Source organism: Falco naumanni, chromosome Z (assembly GCF_017639655.2).
Source record: "Falco naumanni isolate bFalNau1 chromosome Z, bFalNau1.pat, whole genome shotgun sequence".
NCBI lineage: Eukaryota > Metazoa > Chordata > Aves > Falconiformes > Falconidae > Falco > Falco naumanni.
In genome coordinates this window covers 29,634,824-29,662,114 of record NC_054080.1, presented here as the reverse complement: position 1 = coordinate 29,662,114, position 27,291 = coordinate 29,634,824, and the positions used below count along the sequence as shown (strand labels likewise).

Sequence of the window (27,291 nt, the reverse complement as noted above, 5' to 3'; positions counted from 1 at the left end):
GATGACCAGCAAGTGTCCAAGCAACAGCCACCTTCAAACCCCCTGCTCAGCCCACCCAGTTTTATTGCTGAGCATTGAATTAAATGGCATGGAATATCTCACGTGTTGCCAACACTGTTTAGGTCGGAAATGTAAAACACAGGCCATACAGGCTGCTATGAAGAAAATAAACTCCATCCCAGCCAGACACAGTACAACTCATTTTAAATCCATTGCAAATTACATACTCACCTTGCAATCCTTAAAGGGAGTGGTCTTGGACTGATTTCTGCTAAAGTACTCATCAATGCGTGCCTGAAACTTTTTGGCAATGAGAGCACCATCTTCCCAGCTACATTCTGAATAAGGCAGACCTTGCCATTTACAATAGTAGTCTGGATAACCAGCTGCTGATTTCTGATTTGAATGAGCTGCAGAAACGCACCAGAGATGTCTGATCAGCATTTTACTTCTGTATCTTATGAACACACTCATTTTGGGTAATAAGACAACATAAGCTAGCTGCATAGCTCAGACCCAACATCTTTTCTCTTTACCTGAAGTTTTGTTTTAGACTGAAAAGTTAGTGATACTTACATTCCAAGTTTCCTAACTACAAATGCAACATACAAGCAGTGAACATGCAGAATTCTCAACAGTTTTCTGTCTGCAAGTTTGTAACATACCAATTATTCTTTCCACTATCTGATATTGTTTATGGAGATCATCTGTAAGCTCCTGCTGGCAGTTATAATATTCCACATCTTCTGGAGAAGCATTTTTCAGCCTGTAATGGGAATTAATTTACAACACTTACTACACTTTATAGTTCTAAAATTAAGAAAATTTGGCAACTCTAAAGCTCCAAATGTAAGCATCACAAGAATGTTGCTTAGAGAGCTTCTTTTAAGGGACAACATAGAAATTCCTACTACAAAATTGTTGAATCTGGCCTAGGTTCTTCATCGTAAATGACTGAGAATGCTTATCAAGAGACACAATTACTACGGCTACAGGTAGTACTAATCATACAGCTAATTCAGCATACCTATTCTCAACAATAAGTAGTGCACTTTACAGAAATTTTTCATGGAACAGTATTCAGCGTGGCTCACTATTAGAATCCCTATAATTAAGTTGCTAAAAATTCCACCAGTATGCATTGATTATACTAAACATACTAATAAAACTGAACACTGAAAAGGTGACTTTAAAATGTATGAGTTTCTTCAGGTTTTTGTTCTCAGGCTTGAACCTCAGGTTTAAGCCAAGAAAACTGAATTCTTCAAAGTAATCTCAAATGGCTAATGCATCAAGAAAACATTCACCTCTGCAGCAGTTCCTGAAGAACTCTGATCAAACTCTAACAACAAAATTAGTAAAAGGTAAAATTTATTATTTAAACACTACCCATCTTGACAAAACTCCATTTATAACACACACTAAACTCAGGTTCAGACTATTATCTTAGATGAACAATTTAAGGAAGCTTCAACTTTAAAGCTTTTGTCTTACTGTTGCGTAGAGGCTTGAAATTATGCCCTCAAAAACAGGTAATAGGTCTCAGAAACACAACAGAACACCTACATTGTTACAAACTAAGTATCATGGAAGTCTACATAATAATATTCACCATCGTTTTGTTTCCTGATCCTTTTTCTTATAGTTGTCCAGCTTCTTCATTCCTTTAACATTTTGTTGCTTCAGAGTTTCCTCAGTTTCCCAAGTGTTATGGATATGTGACCAACCTTTCCATTTAATAAGATACTGTACTTCTCCTGGCTCCTTTGACTTTTCAAACCCAGCATTTGGGTCACCATCTGCCTCAACTGCATAGATGGTAGTTGCAGCACCCGTGGCTGAGAAAGAAACGACATCGTAAGCCTTAATTAAGTGTGCATTGTTAGAAGTTAACCAGTAAGAAATGTAGTGTAGAAAGCAATTACTGCTACTTTTGACTACTGTCTACAGATCTCTTGTCATTACTCTTATTTGAGCAGTTATGTAGATATGTTAACACATGCATAAGTAGTTAAAAGAGAATGAGAAAAAGCAACCAAAGCTTCTGCACCTAACCTACAAGATCTTATCCTTCCACATGAGAACTCTGGTTGCATTTCTAGTTTTTAAAGTCATCACCAGGAAATGATCCACTAATGCTGCTTGTTGTCTTCTGTTGCATTACTCTCATCTCTGAGCATACAAAAGACATCTGACATTATGCTTGGTCAGTCTTGACACATCAATAACTTACTACTAGGGATACTACAAATATATTTCTTCCTATACATGTTTTACTACTTTTTCTGCCTTTGTTATATTAGCCAGAAAAAAAGTTAATTAAGTGCAGCCTGTATCACAGCTGAAGCATACTAGCAGTGGGAAACAGGCTCATTTCTGTGAGGACAGCCAGGTAAGAAAATGAGCCCAGCAAGCTGCTGGGGGCAGATAAAGCCACTGAGAGCGGCAACAGCAAAAGACAGCAAAAACAACACCATCTGGGCAGGAAGCTCAGTTCCAAAGACTCTGACCACAACACACTACGTATTGGAGCAGGATACACTAGAATTCAGGACAGCATGGAGAAGAAAGTTGAGAGGAAGAAGAGCACAAGTTCTGAGATGGGTCAGAATGTTTAGACATTAGGTATAAATAATGAGGAAGGGTAGCTCTGAAGTGCAAGGGGCATACCGTTTGGGTGGGGTTTTTTAAGTGTGTTTATTTTTCTCATTAGAATCCTCATTTGCAGACTCAAACCCATAAGCAGAACTGCTAGACACTGCTTCCCATTGCTACTGGAAATATGACATGCCTACCGCTATTCACAAACTACTTTTAAGAGTTCACATGCAAATGCACCACTGAAATGTTAAATGCATTTTGTAGTCAATTGCACTGTCTGAGACAATCTGTAAAGCAGTAACTGAAATCATAATCTCAGTGGCCCAGCCTTGACACCACCATCTTTCAAGGTTCAGGTTACTAGTCAGCTCTCCTATCTAGTCCACCTTCTCCACGCCACTGTATTTTATACCAATAAAGTATCATTAAACTGTGCAAACAGTGCCGTAACAATATGGTATGCATTTATGCAATACAGATCTATCTTCCACTTAATTTTTATTTTCTACTTGGGTATGCAATTCTACATTCTACTTTACAACACTTAGAAGGGACTTTAGAAAGGAACATCCTTATTAATATGAAAGATGAAACAAGATGACTTTTTGGTAATTTTAGAAGTATTGCTGTTTATAAACCTCACAGGTTACCTACAGCTGAGAACATTTGCTGATGTTGCACTATAATGCACTCCAGGATCTTAAGAACACACACACACACAAAAAAAAAAAAAAAAAGAAAAATTAAAAAAAAGAACCTCCTTTTCGGCCAACTCGACTATCCATGAACTTCTCTATAGTTTCAAATTCATCTTCTTCAGGTTGTGGGACATCTTCTCCACAAACTTCCAGCAAATCATCAGAATCTGTCTTGGTTTCTTCAGCTTCTTTGTAACTGATATTGACTGTTGCCTGGCGACGAGCTCCCCTCTTATCATAATCATCATCATCATCATCATCATCATCCTCCTCTTCCTCCTCATCATCCTCTGATGAATCAAGTTGCCTCTTTTTTGGTCCTGCATTCTTTTTCCCACTTTTTGGCTTAATTCTTTAAGACACAACAAGTATGACACAACAATGATGTTTCAACAGGGACAACTATATCTTCTGTATTGCTTTCTGAATACATATATTTCATGAATGCTCAGTTACTCCACTTTCAGTTAAAGCAGACAGGAAAAGGTATTCATGAGAAAGCATCACTAAATTAACACCTTATGTAGCTTTAAAAAAAACTATTCTTTTTAATAAGCATTGATATTTTCAATCACATATATAGTGATAGTAAATACTCAATTGCTTATTAGAAATAGTACCAGAGGATCCAAATGCATGACTTCTTACCTGCTTGGAGGTTTACGGCTTTTGACCTTGTTTTTTGGCTCATAGTCAGATTCACTCTCTTCACAACTGCTTTTGTCCCTATCTTCCTCTGATTCAGAATCGGAACCAGTTCCCGATACTGACCCTGATCCCGACATTTGCCAGTCTTCACTGTACATATTGAAAGACAAAAGAGTAACGTACATTGTTGTTTGTTTGTTTCCAAATCAGCTATTCATCCACAGCATATCTGCTGTGATTTCAACATTCACAGAAATAAAAATCTTGTAAAAGTTATTTTAGTTGATGATACAGAAAACTGTCATCAATGAGTAACAGATAAATAAAAATGCCCAATGACTTCAAAGGGAGTTGGACAAAGTTTTCTGTTATCAAGAGGTAGATTTCAAATCAAAAAAAAAACCCCAAAAACCTGGATTGCTATTTAAATTTCAGCATGAAGAAATCAGTTAATAGGACATTAAGAAACCAAAGCACTTAACAAGTCTAACTTGAAAGATACATATTTATCAGAACTTACACATGATCATATCATAAAGCCCTGTCATGTTATATTCTGGAGAGACCCATGTTGTCTAATGCCTATAGGCCCTGTGGCCCATGTGAAGAGCCAGCAACTTTGGCATAGGAAACAAAAAACAATAGACGCAGAATTGACAAACATCCAGAAAAACTTGAGTTACAGCAACCTGTGAGTGGCACTGGCTCCCAACAGCTCCCTCCCACTAAGCCCCAAAATCAGTGTTTCACAACCAGGCAAGGTACTATGAGTAAGACACTTGTGACTGAGCAGCAGGATCTCCTTGTTCCTGCTTCACTGAGATCTTCTACTTTGCAACAGGAAAGATGTAACCACTGATGAACAGTATCTTGCCTCAAATTCTGACTTTATATAGGCAAACTTAATAGCTTCACAAAAAAGAAAGGGGAAAAAAAAAAAGTCTGGTATGCGTTACTGAAACATCTGTAAGTCTTTATACTAACACCAGGTTTAGGTCTGGGTGACCAAGGCAGCAGAGCAGTAGTAATATTCAAAGCTGGAATATTACCAAGAAATCTATTCCTTAAATTTACAATCAGAAGGTCTAGGAAACATTGCTTTGATTCCTCTCTTCTTCTCTCTTTTCTGTCTTTCAGGACATTGGGTCATGGAGGAAACGACATTTCCATTGTTCCAGTCATCCAAAACTAACATACATGTATCTATCGTACAGACAGCACGTGGCCAATGGTACAGAACATCTTACTAATATAATTCTTCTGCAAACAGTAAATTAAAAAAATACTAACATAAATCCATCACCTGTATTAATTTGGAAATACGAAAAACAGATATAAAGCACCAGCCTCTAAGGCTTGATCATGTACCAAGTTACATATTGAGCAATCTCTGAATTGCATGTCAGGTAACAACTGCAGACATACTTGTTCAGAAGAGCCATAGGACAAAAATTCATGCACTGGATATATGAAGTACTTTGGTTATGGATTCCTAAACTTAAATATCTTCCTGTAATGGAGTATGCTATTAGATGCAATCAAATTCTTAACAAAAGACTCTGATTAACAGCTCATTGCTAGCAAAGTACCACTTTGCATAGCACTTTTTTCTTTTGCACCCCCACCTTTTTCTTTTTTTTTATCTACCATTTCTTTAAGATATATTGACAACCCTGAACACTGGAGGTGATTCATGAACTTGGAAAAAATGAATGATAGAACTGATCAATTTCTACACACCACTCACAAAAACACTGGTCACTGACTCTCACTGCCACAATAACAACATATAATCCTTCTCACAAACCTTTTGATTTATCATTTAGAAGGAGTTTATTTGCAGCTCTTTGTTAGTAAATAAAGTTAATTACTATGTCCAAGGGGGGGAAAAAAGCAAAAAAACCCCACCCAAAATAATTTGGCATTATCTAAGGGATTCTGATTTAAATTTGTTGTACGACAACCTACTTAAATGGTTTCCGATTTCTACAAGAACTTTTAGGGAGGGCCTTCAGCTCAAAAATAAACTGCAACAAAGTCTTTTAAAAATAAAAACACCGATGACTTTTTAGTAGAGCCTGTAGCAACAGGACAACAGGTAATAGTTTTAAATTAAGAGGGTAGATTTAGATTAGACATTAGGAAAAAATTCTTTACTGTAAAGGTTGTGAGGCACTGGAACAGGTTGCCCAGAGAAGTTGTGGATACCCCATCCCTGGGAGTGCTGGAGGTCAGATTGGATGGGGCTGTTTGAGCAACCTGGTCTAGTGAAAGGTGTCCCTCGCTGTGGAAGGGGGGTTGGAACTAGATGATGTTTAAGGTCTCTTCCAACCCAAACCATTCTATGAATTTATGATGAATGTTTTTGAACAATACTGCAGACTTTTGCTCAGAAATTAATGATATAGGTGTTCCTTTGAGAGTTTATTTTAAACATCCCAACACATTTCAAAAATTAGGAATACGAGATCAAGATGAATTTAAAAAGGAACTTGAACTTTTCATATCTGGAGAAATGAAGCACGTATTATAAGCATATGTCACTATGATGAAAAAATTTTGTGGTATTACTTGGGAAAGTATCTTACTCTTTATGTTTTTTCTTCTTGGTTTCACTGGATGAGTCATCTGGAGAATCTTCACTACTTGATGAGTCCTGGAGGTGATGAAAAAAACCCAACAATTCATTATCACAAAAAGAATGAAGTACTTCTTACACTAAAAGGTAAATCAGCTCCCACTTTCAAATTGGAGGCATATTGCTCATGTTTTACCCTCTTCATCCCCCACAATGTAGCTGTTAATGCAGAATGAGATAAATACTGCTGTTGTTTTTGTATTTATTCATCTATGAATACATTGTGCTAGCACAGCTCTAGAGAACATCACAAAAAAAAAGTCTTAAAAAACCGCCATTGTGCCTACATAAAAACAGTCATGATTTAAGTTGTGCCAAGTTAATCAAGGTGATGGCTCTATCAATATCCTAATAAAATATCCCACCCTCAGGGGCTTTCTCACCTTCCATATGCTTTCACATTTAAACACCAGTTTAAGAAAATTTTGAGAATAGAATGTTTCTTCTTTCTCTGTGCTCAAAGAAAAAACCCTCTTAAAATTAGATTTCCTAAAACCAATCTCATTGGGATTAAGTTTAAATTTAGATTAAGTTTTATGCTGAAAAAAATCTTTCAGAAGCAGTACTTAAACAACAGCTGTAAATTAATGTTTTAATGATAAGTGATTAACCTCAGTGTTTAAGTTTTAATGATGAACTGCTAAACGAGACAAAAATCAGAAATCCAACCAAAGGAGTATGACTACACTACACAGATTTTGTAATGGGAAAAAAAACCAAACTGCTTTATAAATAAAATCCATTTCATAGTCACTAGTGTCCTTAAAAGATCTTCCTACTGCACAAAGTCAACATTTCCTTAGTCTGTAATTCAGGTTTTAAAATACCTAAAATACACATGTCATTCTTAAACCATGAAAATTCTTTTGTAATAACTGTTACAAATCTGCAAAAATGTAGTTTTCTGCTCCACACAGGATTTTTGAAAACCACAGCAGCTACCTTTATACAAAAACAAGTTAAAAAAATCTTAATAGCATTTTTAACTGTCTTTACCAAACTGAAGAAGCCAAAAATACAATGTAAGTCAGTACTGTGTGGCTTGAAAATTTTGTCCATACCTCACAGAGTATCTACCTAAAAATATCACATACCTGAGGGTGCTACAATTTTGGCACAACTCACCTGAAGATAAGTAACTAAAGTTATTTTTACTTTTCATATAAAAATGTCAGTTATTTGACGTTAATTTTATAGACTAAACACAGACTTTACACACTTAGGCAATGCAACTCGGCAGTGCATCATTTTATTCTAACATATGAGCCAATGAGAAGAGCATATTCACATCTTAAGTCTAAATTATGTTATTCACCTCTTCTGAACCACTGTCTGATGAGGCTGTCTTTTGTTGTTGCTGTTGTTTCTTCAGTACTGCCGATCTTTGCACAGCAAGTATACTTGGACTAGACTTCCAGAACTAAAAAGGAATAGTGATGCAAGGGTCAGTTAACATAGTGGAAGTGTCTCAAATTTACTACATATTTACTTTTCCTGAGTTAGCATCACTGATATTGATTTTATCAATTACATTATCACTACAAATCAATACTGCATGCACTAATATCAGATAGCTTTTTAAGATATCTGCAGAACAGAATGTTATATAATAATTACCATGACAATTTCTACATCATGTTTAACAACAGCAGGTATTGTTAAGGTAAAACATTTATGAAGTAGATTTTTAAACTGACCCAGAAAAACCCAATCAGACCACCGTGCTGATATGTTTTTGTTTCATACAGTAATACTGAAGTACATGAACAAAAATATAGCAGAGATTCCTTAATGATCTTCAATTTTTGTGGTAACTAATGTATGACTAACTTTGTGGTTTAACCCCAGCCAGTAACTAAGAAACACACAGTGGCTCACTCACTCCCTGCCCCCTCAGAGGCATGGGGAAGACAATCAGGAAGGAATGTGAAACTCGAGGATTGAGATAAGAGCAATTAAATAATTGAAATAAAATAAAAACAACAATAACCTTAGTAACAATTATAATCAAAAGGAGGGAGAAGGGGAGAGGAATGAAATTCAAAGGGAAGAGAGAAAAAAAAACCAAGTGCTGCACAATACAATTGCTCACCACCCACTGATCAGTACCCAGACAGTTCCTGGGCAGCAATCCGCAGGCCACAGCCAACTCCCCACCACCACCACCCCGTTTATATACTGAGCATGATGTCCCATGGTATGGAATATCCCTTTTGGCCAGTTCAGGTCAGCTGTCCTGGCTGTGTCCCCTCCCAATTTCCCGTGCCCCTCCAGCCCTCTCGCTGGCAGGGCCTGAGAAACTAAAAAGTCCTGGACTTGGTATAAACATCACCTAGCAAAAAGTAAAAACATCAGTGTGTTATCAACAAATCCAAAGCACAGCACTGCACCAGACACTAAGAAGAAAATTAACTCTACCCTAGCTGAAATAGCACACTTCCATAAAAATGGTCTGCCACTCCAGCTAAATTCATGCAACACAGGAGAGTGCAGGTAATTTTGGCCTACTGGATATAACAGATTTCTAAACATCACTTTTTCCTGATTTTAGCTGATTTACTGACAAAAGAAGCCAACTGTATGTAAGCTTGAAATTTTACACAATCATTTATTGATACATTTATTGAAATTAAGCATTAGAGAAACAACATAAGAAGTTGAATTTCAGAAATAAAAACACTATGCATGCTTTTTGTCTTCCAGAAGTTTCAGTAAATTAGTGTATGCTTCTGCACAATGCAATTTAGGTAAGCATTTAACACAAAATACTTACAAATGTTAGGATTTTATAAGTGTCAGTTCAAGCACTTACCCGTGATAAACTTAGCTCCATGTTTAAAACACCTAAGCACGTGCATTCACTAAGCCAAGCAAGTTAAAATCTAATCAAAAACACTTCACTAACTTCACTAACTATTTTTTGGGGGTTTTAAATGAAAACTGTTCTTGAAACTAACTGCACAGAAATATTGTTTCTAATATTTTTTCCCCCACGAAGGGTTCATTTATATATTTTGTTTACCTCAGATCCATCAACTTTTGGTGGTTTAGCTTGAATTTGTTTCTTCTCTCTAGATGTGTCAGACTCTGATTCTGACTGAGTGCCTGACTCTGAACCAGAGTCAGAGTCACTGCTGCCTGACTGGCTGCTGCTTCTGTCACTACTGCTTCCAGAGCTTGAACCAGATCCAGAGCCTGACGCTGACCCGGAATCGTCATCTGATCGGCTGCAATGAGAAGTTAGTAAGATATTACACAACTGCCAAGGTAACAGATTAAAAGAAAAAAGCTGCCTTAGATTTCACCTATAATTCAATGGTTAAGTCAGACCAGACAAATGGATGCAGTCACTTAAGTTGAGATTAATAATGTTAAAAATAAACAAGGAATTATCAGATACTCTTTATGAAGCTTTAAAAAACAAGATAAAGCAGGAACATTCAAATTTATATTGAGAAGTCAAGCAAGGGAAATAAAAGTGATAAAAATGTTTCTTACCCATGCAAACTTTCTACCTCATAATGTTTGTTTAGTTCCATCAAACCCTGTACGTACACACACACACACACCTGTTAACTGTTAAGTCTACTCCACAAAGACCTGTCCAACCAAAATACAAGACTGAAAACGATCTTTATAGATCAGTACTCCTTAAAAAAACCCAACCAAAACCACTTCAAAGCACGTAACTCTAAATAAATAAATAAATAAATAAATAGCTATGCAGACTCTGTTTTTCTCTTAAAATAAAGCAGCAAAAATTCATCATACAGACAACTGCTGTCCCTGGTGTGTCACTGATAACTTTGTCGCTGGTGGCATAACTTGTGCCAAGGCATCTTCCTTGGCATATATATACTTGAGCTGCCAGATTATTCTAGCTGTATACTCATGTTATGACAGATTTAACATACTTAGAAAGACAATAATTAAAAATAAAATATTCATTTTTTGACCATTCAGAAAACTTAAAAACGTTTGGGTTTCTACACCAACTTCAAGAAGTGGCAGAATTAAAACTTAATAACATTCCTCATTAGGTTAATACTACCACGTTTAAAAGACGTCACGATAAAAATGTCATAATTATACCACCACGGAGCAAAATAATTTCAAATTATGTACATATTGACTTCAAACACTTACAGAGTAAACATGAAGCCAGAATCAAAAATGATAAAACCAAAAGCTGGTATCAAAACCCAGCTGATCTCAGCCAGCACAATTCATCTGGCTGACAGTCAGCTGGAGGTGGAGGCGCAGGGGGAGAAGGCCAATTTATCATCCTCTGCTGTAGAACATACTTAATTGACAACATTTCAAAACCACAAAAGAAGCAAAGTAGCTCCTCTAGTTTTTGCTAAAGCCAGCAAAGCTGCACCAGCGAAGAAGAAATGAAGCAATTAATAAACAGACTCCTGTAGACTGCACCTCAATCAGCCATCTGCAACTGTTGACTTTGAAAGAGAGAGATACAGACAACCATGGTGAAGGTTGGTTTGTCTTCAGACCAAAGAAGAACCCTTGGTCTGAAGGGGTTTCCTTGCATCTGCTGAGAGGAAAACAGGGAAGCAACAAGGCTGCTCCCAGACTTCCTATTTCTGTCATCAAAAGCTTACTTCAGGCATGATGCTATAGCACTAACTTCACCTGCCAAATAAAGCAGAGGACCTGCTACAGAACACGACCAGACTTTAAACTGTTTACCAGAAATTAAGGGCACTCCATGACGAGCTTCCAAAAATATTTTATTTGTAATAGTGCTATTGTACACAAACATTACCTTACCTTTAATGCTGGGTAAATCAGATCATTATAAAACAACCACACTTCTCAGCATAGCAAAGCGGTGTAAGTAAATGTCAGGGGGACTGTGGAGGTCAACACTAACTATAAATGAAGAGAAATAGAAGGAAATTTATCATGGAGAAATCTTGAGGCATGTAAATACCATCCAGACAAGTCCCAGTGACAAAAAGCCACCAAAAATGCGTAAATCCTATATAGCCTTGGAGGGGGGGGGGAAGGGAATTAAATAATTCCATCCAGGATGAGGCTTCCTCAAAGAGGGCAGTAATAATCTCGATTACCAAATCTAAAAAAAGATGTAGAACACTAAGCCATAAGGGTGGAAATTAAGTTAGCTTTCTATAAAGCAGTAAAATATTTTATACACACTAAAATGCTAACCATAGCTTCAATGGCACATACAGCCAGAGGCAACCAAAACACAGCACCTCTTTTCTAAGGTAGCATGGAGAAGCTGACAGTGGAATAAGGCATCTTGGTCTAACAACTTGCCAACGTTAGGAGAAACATGTAAACCAGCTACAGGATAAAACCTGGAGAGACCAAAGGTAAAAAAAACCCCAAAATGCCAGTCTCCTTAGATAAGTAAGCAAAAATTATGTCAGTTAGACTCACAGTTGATGGGAAACTTTAGGCAGTTTGATCTTCAACACAAGAATAAAGTGTTAAGTTCAAAACCAAAAGGACTAAGACAGGAAAAAAAACAGTCTAGTGGATAATGCTAGTTGCTCTGGAGTTGGATGCAAAAAACCCAACTCATTCCAAATCTTTTCCTTCATGAATAGATCAGCTAGCTATGATTTAAGTCCTCCATTAAGTAATACCAACCTATCAACAGATGTGGATCATACAGTATTCACCATTCAGGCAAAACACAGTCTCCTTATCTTGCCAACTAACTTGCGATAAAGTTGGGAGTCTGGGAATAAATTCCCATTAGGTTTATGAGCAGGACCAGTAAATTAAGAGCTATTTCATAAACTCTGCTTCTCACAGACTGGCTTGAGTTGGAGAAGAGCAGAGTAATATAATCCAACTGCATATCAAATAACAGTAACATCTGACAAGAATAAAAATCTTAAAGACACTATTCAACCACGTTATTAACAAATGAAAGACTACAAAACAAACCTGCAGGTAGAAGGTGAAGGATGGGAAGAGAAAGAAAGGAAATTACAAGAAGCAAGAAGAAAGAATAAACAAATAATAAATGTTCACCACAACTGATTTAGGGCTGTCCTAATGATACCATGTACAAAGGACAATGCAGGACTACTACCATAGACTAACAGCTAACTGGTACACAGAGACAGAAAACCCGGGGGGGGGGGCGGGGGGGGAAGAACTTATGTAAAGGCCACAGCATCAATGTCTTACTAAGCTGTCTTATCTCACAGTGTTTAATCATCACAAGGAAATGGGAAAAGACAAACTGAGTAGCAGCAAGTAGTTCTAAAACTAGGAAAACATCAAGGGCTTACTAAACCATTTATGAAATCTGACAATGCTATGGCAGTATTCATATATGCTTAAAAGAAGTTTGCAATTAGTAAAAAGCACTACAGAAGTCCAAGCACACATGACTAGTCTATGTTGAGCAGAGCTTAATTTCAACTTTGATCATGCAAATTAATACAGATAGGTGACATTACACTAGAGTTTCTGCCTATATACTTCCTCATATGCACCACAGACTCCCAGAGGTCTTGATGCAATTACAGTGTATACAAAAAAATAGGTAAGATTAAAAGATCTGACTTCATTTCTACTGAATTGTTAAGAACTCTCCTGTTCACTGGCTACAGGACAAGGATTTATTCTAATACTTGTTTCTTCAATTCTTCACTGATGTTTTCTATGCATCCCTCAGCCCTGTTTGCTGACAAGGAAATGCACTTCAGGTTGTCATGGCTGTTTTCCATGCATTCTTAGCCATTTTTATAGCACCAAGAACTACATTCTCCATGCCATGTGGGATGCCCTGTGATGGCTTCATACTATTGTTAGCTAATATCTTCGGGCACAGTTTACACTTACGGCAAGGTTAATTGTTAACAAAAGTGAATGTAAATACATATTTCAAATATATGTATTTGATAATTCCAAATATTTGGGGTCCAACTTCTTGTCAGATGCAATTAGATTACTGTTGCTTTTTACCTTGCAGTGTGGCTGACTAAGAGCTTGTACAGGAGTAGGACAAGTGTCAACTCTGCTTATTTTCTTGTTGTTTGCTTGCATTCACAGTATTAGTGTTATCTTCAGTCTACTGTTTAGTACTGCTGACTTTGAAGATTAGTTTCTAGTGGGATTTGTTTGTTTAAAAAAATTTGCTGACCTTTTCTATGAAACAAGTGGTCACCGGTGGTATGCTACCTAGCTGACATTTTTGAAAAAGTATACACACTTACTGTACCCCTCCCTATGAAGGGAAGGAAGGTGACATTTGAACTAGGTGAAGGTGACATTTGAACAGTGAGAAAGCAACTGCTTTTGAACAGATACTCATACTATGGAGATAGCATTCTGAGAACAGATGTTTGGAAAGGTTTCCATCGTTATATGAATTTATTGCCAAAACCCATGGATGTCACCTATAAAAGCTGTCATATCTGTACACTTAAAAAGTTGGAGACGGAAATTTCTAACCTGTTTAAAAATCTTCCAACAAGTTTCAGTGCATTTTGAACCCATTTGTTAAAAACCTAAAACTGCAACCTCTTCTGATTATTTTGCATGAACTAATTGACACTAGAGCAGAGGGAAACTTACTAGTCAAATTTTGAGAAAAACCTCTGCATCATTAGCTGATGGGATTGCAAAAAATTAATATGATTTTGTATGTGCAGTCAACAATGCAATTCCCCATTTGGATCCATGTTATCTTTGCGAGGTATCTTTTCCAGCTACACCAGCCATTAAAACCAAGTACCACAATAAACTAAACTTACAACCATACCTTCAAACCAGTGTATCACTGGTGTGTTAAAGCGTTAAACCAAGATTTTAACAGATAAGAATATTCACTATTTTTTAGGGAGTGCAAAAAGGTTTTTTGGCATTAACAATGCAAAATATTTTCAAATATTATTTCATCTTTATCTCATCCTTTTAAAATTTCTAGGATTTATGCCTGTTTTATAAGATAGGTATTAGTAAAGCACCACACGTATATAATTTACACATGAACTATACATACGTACATAGGAGGTGTGTGCTCAAGTATTTTTTTATCTGTGCAAACAAAAATTTTGGAGACCATTACACTAAGGGATTAAAAAAATGCAAAAGATGTAATGAAGCCTTCCTTTTCCCCAACTCAGACACATTAAGCAAGCCTTGGCTATTAAAAATGAACTTAAATGTGTAATCAGTTTCATAGGATTACCTATGACCCTCTTCCACATAAGCAGTAATTCAGATTAAATCCTAGTATGAGAGATGCTAACCCTAAAGTAAGGATGCAATTATTTAAGAAAAGGTACACACATTGATATACTCACATGCATTCAGGAAGAAAACTTACATCTGTCACCTCCTCACTGTAAAGGAGGAACTCAGGAACATGGAACTAAAAGTTTTCCTTTAACTGCTCCTACCTTTGCTCTATAAGTCAGCAATTTTCACATAACTCTGAATGATGAATGATGTACCACTTATCTATAGGATAATGTACCCATGTTTATCTAAAAGTTGGGAAACGTCCAAGGACCCTTATTGCTAACATGACAGATGTACTAATTGCTAAGTCCTTGGATTTGTCATCTTTAAAAAGGCTATCTGGTCCTAAGTTCCTGTTGTTTATACAATATGGCAAAGACAAGTGCTTAAATCATGGTCACTAGTTTAGTGAGATATGTAAATGAGTTCCTGGAATTGTAATGAATATGTAAACGATTTCCTGGAAAGTTAATGAATAGTATGAGTTGCCTGTATGAAGAGGGGACTGAAAAATCCCCTTAGTGTGCATGACTTTGGTGGAGCGATCCCCCATGCATCCAGCGCTGCCGAATAAAGATAACCTCCAATCACTCGAATATTGGCAATTGATTCTTTAAATCAACTCTAACAATAGTACAAGCAGCAGAATGAGCTACCACACTTCGAAAACATTCTTCAGTCCTCACCAATACTTTTGTAGAACCCTCACCAGCAGTGGATGTTAACTCTTCTGATATTTTTATTGCTACCCTCTCTGATTCCCCCTGTGGTGTCATTATCATCCATAAAAGGCACAGACTCAGCTTTTTTAAAATCCCCTGTTTTCATGAACATTCTAAAGGGCCAGTGAAGAAGTGGAATAAACAAGCACAAGTGAACAGGCAATATTTCTAAAGGACTGTTGTCTTCAAGTATAAAACAGTGCAAATCAATACCAAATTTAGGAAAAAAAATTAAACAGATCTCAAAAGGGGGTTTTAGTAGTTTTTAATTTTAGCACACACTGCATCGTGACGTACTCCAAGTAATTTTTCCAGATGCTTAAACTGCTATGTGGTGTAGTACCTTCTCCCCTTTCCCATGGAGCATACCATTGCTGACAGGACTAAGAAAAAGGGCAATGGCATGCAGAACTCCTATTGCACTGTAGTGCCTACCAGCATCACTGAAAATATAGAAAGCTTGTTTGCCAGAAGTTTTCAAATGTAATTGTTTGAGTTTTTGAAGTTCATAGGCAGAGATGTACAGAATACAGAAGTTTCATATGAACTTTCAGGAGCTCAGATGACATTTTCTTGATCCACTGAAATGGATACCCTAACAGCCACCTGTAACAAAGCAAAACAATCATAACCAGCTTGACAGAGGTCTACAAGTTTTTCAGAGCTTGAAGAGAAATAATCTCTTATGTTAAGAAAGCGTATCAGCAGAATTCCAGAAACAGTTTAATCTTCCTTGAAGTGGAAAAGGAAAGGAGATACAAGCTAAGAAGAAAACTTGTATTTTCTCTAAATAATCAATGGAAGCTAACATTGCAAACCAAATGATAAATGAGAGAATTTCACACTGTACTAAAATCTGAATTTTAAAAAAGTTGCTCCATTAAACACAAACCCTGTCTGATAACAAGACAGTTTACTTGCATTAAAGAAACAGAACCTAAGTTCTGTAATAAAGATGTTAAAATATAAATTCAGGGAGATAACAGCTGTGAGGTAGTCTTAACACCCTTGGTCACTTTCTTTTCCACCTTTGTCTATGGGGTTCTTTGATTTTCCCTATGTTTTTTGAAGCATAGTCTATAAGCAATTCCTTCCCTAGCTAAAGAGCTTTAAGTATTGTCTGATGTAGTCTAGCTAGGGTCCATAATTTTACTAACTTTTCTTGCAATTAGTAATGTCCACTAGTCCAAAGTAGTACCACTGACCTCCACAAAATTAATCACCTGAACTGGCACTACTAATTACTGAGATTCTGGCATCATATCTCTAGGTGTAGGATGCAAGGAACATCAAGTATTTCATCAACCAAGGACTGGAATACTATCTCAATTACTTACCTGTCAACTGCTGTCTAATGCCGTTACATAAATATTATCTCAGGAACAGCAATTCTGGTCCGCTGCTTTTCAGAGTTCCCCTTAACAGAAAAGGGGAGGCAAAGCGCATTATTTATTGCCAATTTCTCTTCCTGTACAGACCAGGGTCATTGACTTTCCTTAAGATGCTGTGCTGGTTTTGGCTGTGGTGGAGTTAATTTTCTTCACAGTAGCTTGTATGGGGCAATGTTTTGGATTTGTGCTGCAAACAGTGTTGGTAGTACAGGGATGTTTTAGTTTTTGCTGAGCAGTGCTTACACAGAGCCAAAGCCTCTTCTGCTGCTCACTCCACATTGCCAGTGAGCAGGCTGGGGATGCACAAGAAGCTGGGAGGGGACACGGCCAGGACAGCTGACCCCACCTGACCAAAGGGATATTCCACACCATATGACGTCATGCTCAGCGTATAAAGCTGGGGGAAGAAGGAAGGGGGGGACATCTGGAGTTACAGCATTTGTCTTCCCAAGTAACTGTTAATGGTGATGGGGCCTTGCTTTCCCGGAGATGGCTGAACACCTGCCTGCTGATGGGAAGCAGAGAATAAATTCCTTGTTTTGCTTTGCTTGTGAGCACAGCTTCTGCGCACAGCTTCTGCTTTACCTATTACACTGCCTTTTTCTCAATTCAGTGAAACTCACTAAGTGATTTTTCTCACTTTTATCCTTCTACTTCTCTCCCCCATCCCACCAGAGGGGAGTAAGCAAGCAGGTGTGCAGCGCTTAGTTCCTGTCTGGAGTTAAACCATGACAGATGCTTTTACAGTTCAGCAAAAGGCAAAAGTGGACACTATAACCACCATGCTGTGGACACCTGAGGTACAGTAAGAGTACAGGTTCGGGTACAACTTAACTAGATTTTTGCCTATGTATCTGTATCTTCTTCGCTGTACTGAGTCTGGCTGAGCCGCACAGCAGCCCTCACAGCGCTGTGCCTTGTGTTGGCAGCTGGAAAGGTGGTGGTAACACACCAGCGTTTTGGCTGCTGCTGAGCGGCGCTCGCACAGCACCAAGGCTGCCTCTCCAGCCTTCCCTCCCTCCCCCTTCACCAGCAGGCTGCGGGTGGGCAACGTCCTGGGAGGGGACACAGGCAGGACAGCTGACCCAAAGTGACCAATGGGATATTCCACACAGTATGATGTCTGCTCAGATATAAAAGCTAAGAGAAAGGAGGAGTGTGTGTGCTATTCATTATTTATGACATTTGTCTTCCAGAGCAATGGCTACGCGTGCTGAAACCCTGCTTCCTGGAAAGTGGCCGAACATGTCCTGCTGCTGGGAAGTAGAGAATAACATCTTTTGTTTTCCTTTGCTTCCGCGTGTGTGACATTTACTATTGCTGCATTAAACTGCCTTTATCTTGACCCACAAGGAGGTTTTTTTTCCATCTTATTTTCTCTCCCCCCACTGTTCTGAGAGGAAGGGAGTGATAAGAGTGGGTTGGTAGGCACCTGGAAATCAGCCAAGGTCAACCCACCACACTCCTTCCAAAAAAGCCTGAATAAAACTGTAAAGAGAAATCTCCACCATTTTCAGGCAGCTAGCACAAATTACGACCTTTCTGTCTTTCCCTCACCCCTTCCATAGACAGTTAAGACAGTCTTTCTGCAGGACGATCCTGAGCAGGAGTCTATCTTCTTCATTCAACTCTTCTGCTAGAAAGTCATTCATTCCTTAAATATAATCACAGAAACAGTCCGCATTCAAGTCATTCTCAATTCACCTGTATTTGACAAATTTACCCTAATACACCCTGTCACACTATGTCCTCCCTTTGCTGTCTGGTACTGCTGACCTCTTCTAACCAACTCTACGTTGTCCTTGACTTGCTTTCCCCCCCAGCCCCACATTCTTCACTGATGAAGGTCTTCCAAGAAACCAAATGCCAACAGAAAGTATAAACAGTATGAAGACTAAAATAGGAGCACAGATAGAAACAACAGGGCAAAGCAAGTTAAGCTACAGAATACGAGTATTGTACACAGAAATACAGTATTTGCTAACATTAACTGTTGAAGGCCATTTGTGCTTTTTTAGGCACTTGACTCCACTACTCAGAATAGAATTTATGCTTTTGTAAGTCCCTCTTCTAAGAGTGTGTCACATAAGACTTCTTCCCCTCTCCAGCTCCAAGCAAATATATAGTACTTATTAAAACTGACAACAACAAAACAGTAAAATGGAAACAGTATTATGTGTTTAGAGGTGTTCCTGATTAAGAAACCTTACATTACATTCACCGTAATTTGTTCAAAAAAAAACGCCCTCACAAAACAAAACCAACACAAATCTAAACAAAGGCAGCAGTGGAGTACAAAACAGTGGAGCATCATAAGATATGGAAATAGAAACAAACATGATGGATAAAGCAATAATGATTATCTCTTCAGTACTGCTGGAGTTAGACTATTTTTCTACCATGAAAACAAACCACAGCAATGATGACAAAGTTAGCTGTCAGTAATAACTTGCAGTAGCAGGCATGCAAAAATATATACTACAAATGAGTAGCATGTTTTCAGGGTGGGATTTCTACAAGTATAGTTCCATGTATGCTGACAAACTCGGGTGTAAAGTCTAGAAAGAGTACCTTCCAGGAGATGTAGTCAAGAAACATCTCTCACACCTAGCCCTTCAGCCAAGTAGCTACATTTGTGCAGCAGCACATATCAGATATAATTTAGTATGGAAGTTTGACACACTGAGGTAATTTTGTCTGTCCTGTTTTATAAACACTGTCTCTGGATACTCCCTATATAAGCAAGATGAATTTATGCCTGAATGTAGTATTTATTAATAAGCAACTTTGCAAGAAAGGCAACATAGCTTAATGAAAGTACTAAAGGAAATAATTTTTCATGTTTGTTTTTACCTGATGTTTTTCAACCCTCTCAAATACCTATGCAATGAAACTGGAGAATGCTTTGGGGGAGATGAAAGGCTTAGAGACAAGTCTCTGAAACAGATAAAAAGCACATATCTTGTCACAGAGTCATTAGTTCTTTCTAATAATCTTAAATTTACCTTCACCAGCTTACCCCTTAAAACAAGGTGCCTCTGACAGGACCACGCAATGAGGAACAAAATCTGCTGATTTACACAAGACCCTGGAAAGAGAAACCCTAAGATAGAAAGCTATATAAGTCACATTGTAAAAGAATGAACCGAGCTTTTAGACTCCTGTATAAAGTCTAGGTTAACAATGGATCAAGAGTGAATTCATTCAGCTTTTTTACCTCCTACGGAAGTATGAGAAGCCTCCTCACAAAGTCTTTAGTTTTTACTTGACTGTCTTTTGTGGTCCACAGACTATTCAATCCACAAAGTGAATTAAACTATTAACATCAGCTTTCAAGTGTGTTAAGAATGGTAAAAGTGTAAGCAGCTGCTTTCTATAAAACTGGGAGTACTATACATTCCTGCCAGCTATTTCCAGATAAGCTGCACTGAGTGTATCCCTTTTTACCTACAGAGAAGGAAGGTTTGCTCAGGTGCTCTATACCTTGTTCTGCACGAAACATAGGAAAAGCAGAGATGCTAAATCAGATTCAATAGTGTTATTCAATCATCACCAATATTTCACTTGTGCAGACACTGTCCTACCTGGAGTTTGTCTTGCAGTTCAGGTATAACGGCCCTTCCCTGCTGATTAAGCTTTATTGTTACTAACTAGAATGTATTTACTCATATTCAAGTTTTCAACAGAACGCTTTCAAGAACACTGCATGAAGATGCTTTACTCTTGAGGTGCTGACTCTTAAGTATCATAAAGTTTGTGTCTACACTCACTTGCTGTCCAGATGAACAGTATCTGTGGTATTTTACCTTGAGTTACTTAAAAATATTCCAGAGTAGTAATTTCAAGTAAACAAACTGGAGAGTAGACGCCACTGTAATTACTACACGGAAATCAGAACATCAACCAACAAGATTAGGTAACAGTGTTTATGCTAGTCTACAGTTTCCATTATGTTTGGCTCTAATACTGATTTATAGCTTCAGAGGATGCTGAAATAGGCAGGAAAAGTCCAAACAGTGCAGCCAGTTATTCAACCATGAAAATACATGAGATGTACTTTTCCACCTGTAGCAAAACAGAACTTCAGGCTCAACACCTGCAGCAAGAGAAAGTTTTCTGCTCATCTACCAGACAGATGAATAGATGCAACACTGGAAAGGAGTGCAAGAGCATGGCAAATTAGCCATTTCGTTCACACACTTAAGAAATAACTGACCTCCACAGCCAGTCACAGGGAGTAAAGGACAGCTACAATTCCTTACCACAGTGCTGACCCAATGCATAAAATCAAACATTTACAATCAGTCCCTTCTCCAGCTCTCCTACTTGCTGAGGATACTACAGGCTTTCCACAATTTCTGCCAGTCACGGTGTTCCCATTAAACAACACAACACAATATCCACGACGCCATGTATTTTTGTAAATCCAGCCCTGATCCACTGCTTCTCTTAACCTTCTGAAGTAATGACAGCAGCTCCCCTACATCAGGCTATATTGAATTGTTATTAAGACTACTGCACCAGAATGACAGCCACGGAAGTTTACACCAGACAATAAAAGGAGGTGAACAGCTTTACTGCACTTGTAAAGTGTCAAATTTGTAAAGTAAAACCACTTTTCAAAGATTTCTTATAATTATCACAAATGCCACTGGTTAGATTATTACTGTATTCACCTTTACCTCTTCTTTTCTACATATTCTTGAGAGCTTGACCCTCTTTGCAACTAATTCCCAGCAGCAATTCTCAATTGCTTTCTTCACTTGTTCCACTTTCCTCCCTAGCATTCTGAAAGGGATGGAACCACTAGAAGCTCTGTAAACATATTTTGTTACTGATCTCTACTTCTATTCTGTAGAATTCACATTTCTAGATTTGAAGGCTAAATAAAGCAGCACTTCCCAAGTTAGTTAGCAAGCTGCCTGCAGTTGCCTGCAGCTAAGGCAACTCCCCTCCGAGTAAAATCCATGCAGTGTTCTGGAAACTTGCAAAAAAGAAAAACACAACTAAACAGGGGCAAGTCATATAAAGATACTCTGCAAGTGTCACATTCCTTTTGCAATAATTATTTTAATACTGGAACTAGGCTAGACACAAAAGGGTTCCATCATTTAAAATGGAAAGCTTTCACCTTTCATTTACAAGAAGTTTCCTGATAATAGAAGGCAAACATGAAAACAAGCTTTTTAACACCTGCCTGTGAATTAGGCTATGGGGTTAATGACTGATACAAGCCTAGGAAAAAAGTTTTTAGCATTTTAGAACTTTCTAAAGCTTTAAGATGTGCTCGGCAGGACATTTGAGATGAAGAACAATGTCTCACTTCACAGGTGAGCACCAAGTTTGAGTACTCTTCATCCTCTTATATTTACTTTTAATGAAGTTGCTGAGAACTTTATGAGGTTCACCTGGTTTAGTCTTGCACATTGCTACAGCTTTTTAATAGCTTTGATACACTGATATTTATGGACAGTCACAGCTTGATACAAAGTAGTTTTCCCACTTATCTTTAGCAAAGTGGCTTGTTTCAAGTAGTCTGAAATTCACACACAAAGTCAGACTTGTACCTACTAAGTTCACATTTGTTGGAGGTCTTAACAATTCAGAAGACTAGCTCTGCTCACGCCATTTTATTTGCTCACATTTCTCTTCTCACCCGAGAAGGCTGCCTTGTGTTTGGGGTTTTTTTTATATAACCAGAAGTATTTTGCCCATTACTAGAAGAAACTCCAAATATGTTTGATAGTTGGAAGAGTATCAACTTTATTGGAAGCAGAAATCTTCAAAACTGATTATGAATCAATTTACAAATTATTTGCAAGATTGAAAGTTGACTGTCTTTCTGTGACATTCCTTTGTCATATGTCACAGGAAGCTTGACATAAAAATACACAAGTTATTAAACTTTCTTCAGCTTTACTGTTCACAGATCTTGAGATTTTCACAAGTCACCTAAACACTTCTCTCTTCCCCTTTTCCCACTTGATCCCACTGTGCTATGAGCAAGCCTGACAGCCAGCACATGCTGACTGACCAGCTGGCAAGTACATTCTTCTTGCACTTCTTCACTTGAGGCAATAATTTAGATCCCTCTCTACCCGGCTGGAAGTTTCCATGAAGTCCACAAAACAGTTTCCTTTATGACCCTCTGACCAAATCAGCTAACTGGTTCAACAGGTGGTGATCACAAACAGGGGCAGAAAGACAGACAGGTAGACTAACAGCACAGACATGACGACCTCTTAGAAGTCTAAAACCACTTTTTATTTGCAAGTCTACAACCACTTCTTATTTGCAAGTCTACTTTGATTTCTTAAACCTTCAGCATTCACCACACTTCCAGTATTAGAAATCTAAACTTTCTAGCACAGAGGGGACTTTTTGAACTTAACACTGCTCTAGTAGAATGAGAATCTAATTCCACCCCTCCAAGCCACCCTATGGATGCAGGCAAGTTCTAATCAAGCTTTTCCAAATACAGGAAGAGTCTAGCATTCAACATTAGAGGACCAATTTTTTTAATCAAAAAACCAGCTGGAAAACTGTATTTTCACTTCAAAACACAAAACCAAAGTTAACCCTTTCAGCTATACTGCTCTGACAGCTCTAAAGCAAAAAATCAAGTACTCCGTATTAAAAATTAATATGAACAGCCCACTGCTCCACCTTTATAGACAGTTTAGTTAGGGTTTTATACAACACATTTTATGCGTGTGCACCTTGCACTTTATAGGCAGCAGCTTTAACATTCTAGTCCAATGTTTCAGCTTTTGACATTTCAAATATTTCTTTTTCCCCTCAAAAGAGTACTACTATTCTGTTGGATGCTGATATGGTTTTAATACTATTTAAGCTTTACTATGTAAGGCACATACAAGATCATTACAATTCTTAGCTGAAGCAGTATGAATGTAACAAGCAGATTAAGCACCTGTAAGAAAGCATGTCCAGTCCTCCTATGGTCTGCTTGCTAGCCAGGAAGCTTTGGCACCAAGTTCAAATATAAAGCAGCTATAGTAAACAAAATATATATAGCCAAGAATAACTAAAATGAGCAAGCGCTTACCTTGACTCCCCGCTACTGTTTCTTATGCTTTCTTCATCACTGTGCCCATTCATTGTAATTATTAAGAAGTTTAAAAGCTAAACGGAAGTCCACTCAAGTCACGAGGTGGATATCGAGAATCCACTTCTTGGTATTCTGTACGTTTTCCAGGTGATTTGTTTGCTCTAGTGTTCTCGGCAGGTATGCAAGGTTTCTCCTAAAATACCTAAAATAGTAAAGGAAAACACTGACACAATTTGAAAGTATTTCCCAACTAAAAATGATACCAAAAATAACCCAGTCTTTCGCTAACAGTGAACCATATTTGATGTCATATTTTTAACTCTAAAATAGCTTTTTGTATGTTACCTGTTCACGGTTCATCATTTTATCATAATTTTTTCCCTGGGGAAAAAAAAACAAACAATTAAACTCTTTCCTGATGTCTGCAGAAGGGGGGGGGGGGGAGGGACGACACGACACGACATGGGATGGGGGGACACGGAACATGGAATCTTCTCCAGAGAAGCAGTCTTTTTATTACTTATATTTTTAAAATACTTGAAAGAACTAAATGAAATACACAAAATGCAAGAGAGGAAAGACCTGACTAGCTTTCTGTTCGACTGCAATTAGGTCCCAGCAAAAAGGTCATTATGTTTCTTTATGCAGCTTCTCATTGATGGTGTTATAAAGATGGCAATTTCTACTGAACCACTAGCTACAGAATAGGAAATGTTATGGGAATTGCAACCTCTTTAGCATTGTAAGGTGAGAAAAAGTTTACTCCATGACTGCACTGTACCTTGCAGCTTAACTTTCGCCATAGCACTGACTTCAGGACAAAGTAGATCTAAATCTTAAAAGAAAAACTGCCTATGTGAACATATAGGTAAAACCCATAGATATTAATGTTCTGCTAAGATCTGCTTAGTAAAATGTATTTCATGCACAAAACATTGTGGAAGCATTTCCAGATACACACATAATGCTTACATCCAGTTGTGAGTAGAGGCAGGAAGATAAAGACTGTCCCGTTTAAAATGGGTGTCTCCACTAAATCAGACAAGCAATATCCCACAGATGGAATGATCGTTATTTCACATACAAGAGCATCTCAAATGGGATCACTGCAGTATCCGAGGCCGCTAGAGAAAGTTTAGACTCACGGTAAATGGCCTGCAAACATAAACTCACTGATAATCTAAACTCACTGATAATCGGATAAAGAGCAGTGCGTCTCACAGATTTAGCGGTGTGAAAGCGGCCAGGGGCTCGCCCGCGGCCCGCCCGCCCCGAGGCGTCTCCTCTAATATTAAACATCCCAATGCAGAGCCCACCGGGTGGCGGTGCGGGGGCAGCCTCGCCCCGGGCTGGGTTTCAAACGCCCTGCGCTCAGGCACCATCTCAGACACCCGGGCCGCTCCAGCCGGCAAACAAAGGCGATGCGGGAGGGGAAAGCGATAGGAAGGCGCCCTGCAGCCCCGAGGGGCGGCGAATCGAGGCCGGGGACGCGGCGGCCAAGGCGGTGAGCCGGCCGGCTCCTCACGGCCTGACCGCAAGGCCGCGCTCCGCGCCGCCCGGCACCGTGCTCCCCGCCGCTGGGCGGCCCTCCCGCGCCGCCGGGCAGCCCCTCGCCGCCAGGCCCGGCACCCCCTGGGCCCCGGGAAGTACCCCGAGGGGCGGCGAAACTTTCTCCCTGCCGCCCGGCTCCTGCTGTACGGCGAACCTCCCAGCGCTGGCCGCCCGCACCGCGCTCCCGCGGCCGCTCTCCCTGTGCCTGCCCCAAGGCGCTCCCGCGGCACCCGGGCCGGGGCTGCCCTCCGCCGCCGGGGACGGCCCTCCCTCGCGGCGCGGCCTGTACAGCCGCCGCTCGCGACCAAAGCTCCCTGGCAGCGTCTCGGCGGCCGCCGCTGTCCTCCATGCTCGCTTCCCCCGGCGCCCCCCATGGCCAGAGGAAAGCCACGGCCGCTCTCCTGCCTCCCGGGCGGCTCGACACTGGCTCCCCCCGCAGGAGCTAGCGAGAGCGGCTCGGCTCCGGCCGCCCGCCGCGGCCCTCGCGGCTCCCTCCCTCCGCGGAAAACCGCGAGCGAGCCCAAGAACCCAGCCCCGCGCCGGGCATCCAGCCCCCGCCGGCCGACAGCGGCTCCCGGGCCACATCTCCTCAGCACCACCCGCCTCCCCCTTCCATCTTCGGAAGCCGCACAACTCCCCGCCGGCGAAAGAGCGAGGAGCCATGGCGGGCCTCTGCCTACCTCCGTGCGCCCGGCCTTCGCAGGATCGCCCCGGCCCGAGACGGCGCTACGCCCCGCGAGGAGGTTCGTGCCGCAGCCCAGGGTCGGGGGCAGCTCCTGCGGCTGCGGCGGGGCCTGGGACGCCACTCCTGCCGCTGGCCGCCGGCTCTTCAGCCCCGCACGACGGGCTCGCTCGCTGGCTCGAACAATGAGGCCCCGAACCGGGCAGGGAGAGGCGCAGGGAAAACCAGAGTGGGCGCTACGCTGCTCTGCTCCGCCACCGCTTCTTAAGTCCTCCCGACCGCCGCCATCACGCTGCCACTCCGCGCAGCCTCTCCCTCCCTCGGTCGGATGGAAACCCCGGGCGTGATGTCAGCCCTGCGCCCTGGGACCGACCGGCAGGAGAGGGAGGAGCCACGGCTGGGGGCGAGGGCCGCGCCGACGGGCCGCGCACAGGGGGGCGGCCGAGGTAGGATGGGCCGCTGGCGGCGCTGGGGCCCGGCCGCGCTGCCCGCAGCGCCCCCCTGCCTGCCTGCCGCACGGAGTGGGCGCGGGGGCCGCTCCGGTCCCCGGGGAAGGCGCAGGGCGCGGCTCGGCCCGGAGGGGCGCCATGACCGGAGCGCCGCGGCCGCGAGTCGCGCGCGGGCCGCCCATTGCCGTTCGGCGGAGCGTGGGCTTTTTGTTTGCGCTGGCGTTTTCGGTGTAAAATCACAGCCCGGCGACGAACACGGCGACATTACTTAGCCTGGCTACGCAGTTACAAGCGGCACCGGGGCGTATTTAGGAAGGCTTGGCGCGCTGCTGCTGGGAAGACATTTGTTTCCGTGAGGACTGTCCCCCCGCCGGGGACTGGTTGTCTTCCATTCCAGAGCCCGACGCCCGCTGTTTTCGAAGTGATTAACGCCAGCCGTTTGCTTAACATGCTTCGCGTACTTAACGGGGGGGGGGGGGGGGGGGGGGGAAGCACCGCACAAGAAGGAAAGTCATGTAAGTTGTACGTCCAAATGTTCCCAGGGTGGCAAAGGACAGTGATGGCAGCTGAGTGACAGTGTGCTGTAAACAGC

At 40.4% G+C, this 27,291-nt stretch overlaps 1 protein-coding gene across 6 annotated transcripts in view; it reads right to left on the bottom strand.

Annotated features, from left to right (window-relative positions):
* The window catches only part of CHD1 (chromodomain helicase DNA binding protein 1), a 55,277-nt gene extending 28,577 nt beyond the window's left edge, over positions 1-26,700 (bottom strand). The window contains exons 1-12 of one of the 6 annotated variants that reach the window (XM_040579192.1): positions 26,249-26,700; positions 24,363-24,398; positions 24,015-24,219; positions 19,968-20,051; positions 9,608-9,812; positions 7,901-8,005; positions 6,536-6,603; positions 3,948-4,097; positions 3,359-3,651; positions 1,613-1,838; positions 666-766; positions 232-410 (exon numbers count right to left, since the gene is read on the bottom strand). In XM_040579192.1, coding sequence (XP_040435126.1) covers positions 232-410; positions 666-766; positions 1,613-1,838; positions 3,359-3,651; positions 3,948-4,097; positions 6,536-6,603; positions 7,901-8,005; positions 9,608-9,812; positions 19,968-20,051; positions 24,015-24,067 — 1,464 coding nt within the window. In that variant the 5' untranslated portion in view covers positions 24,068-24,219; positions 24,363-24,398; positions 26,249-26,700. The other 5 variants (XM_040579190.1, XM_040579194.1, XM_040579196.1 and 2 more) reach the window with 5 other exon arrangements.
* Between the last annotated feature and the right edge of the window lie 591 nt (positions 26,701-27,291).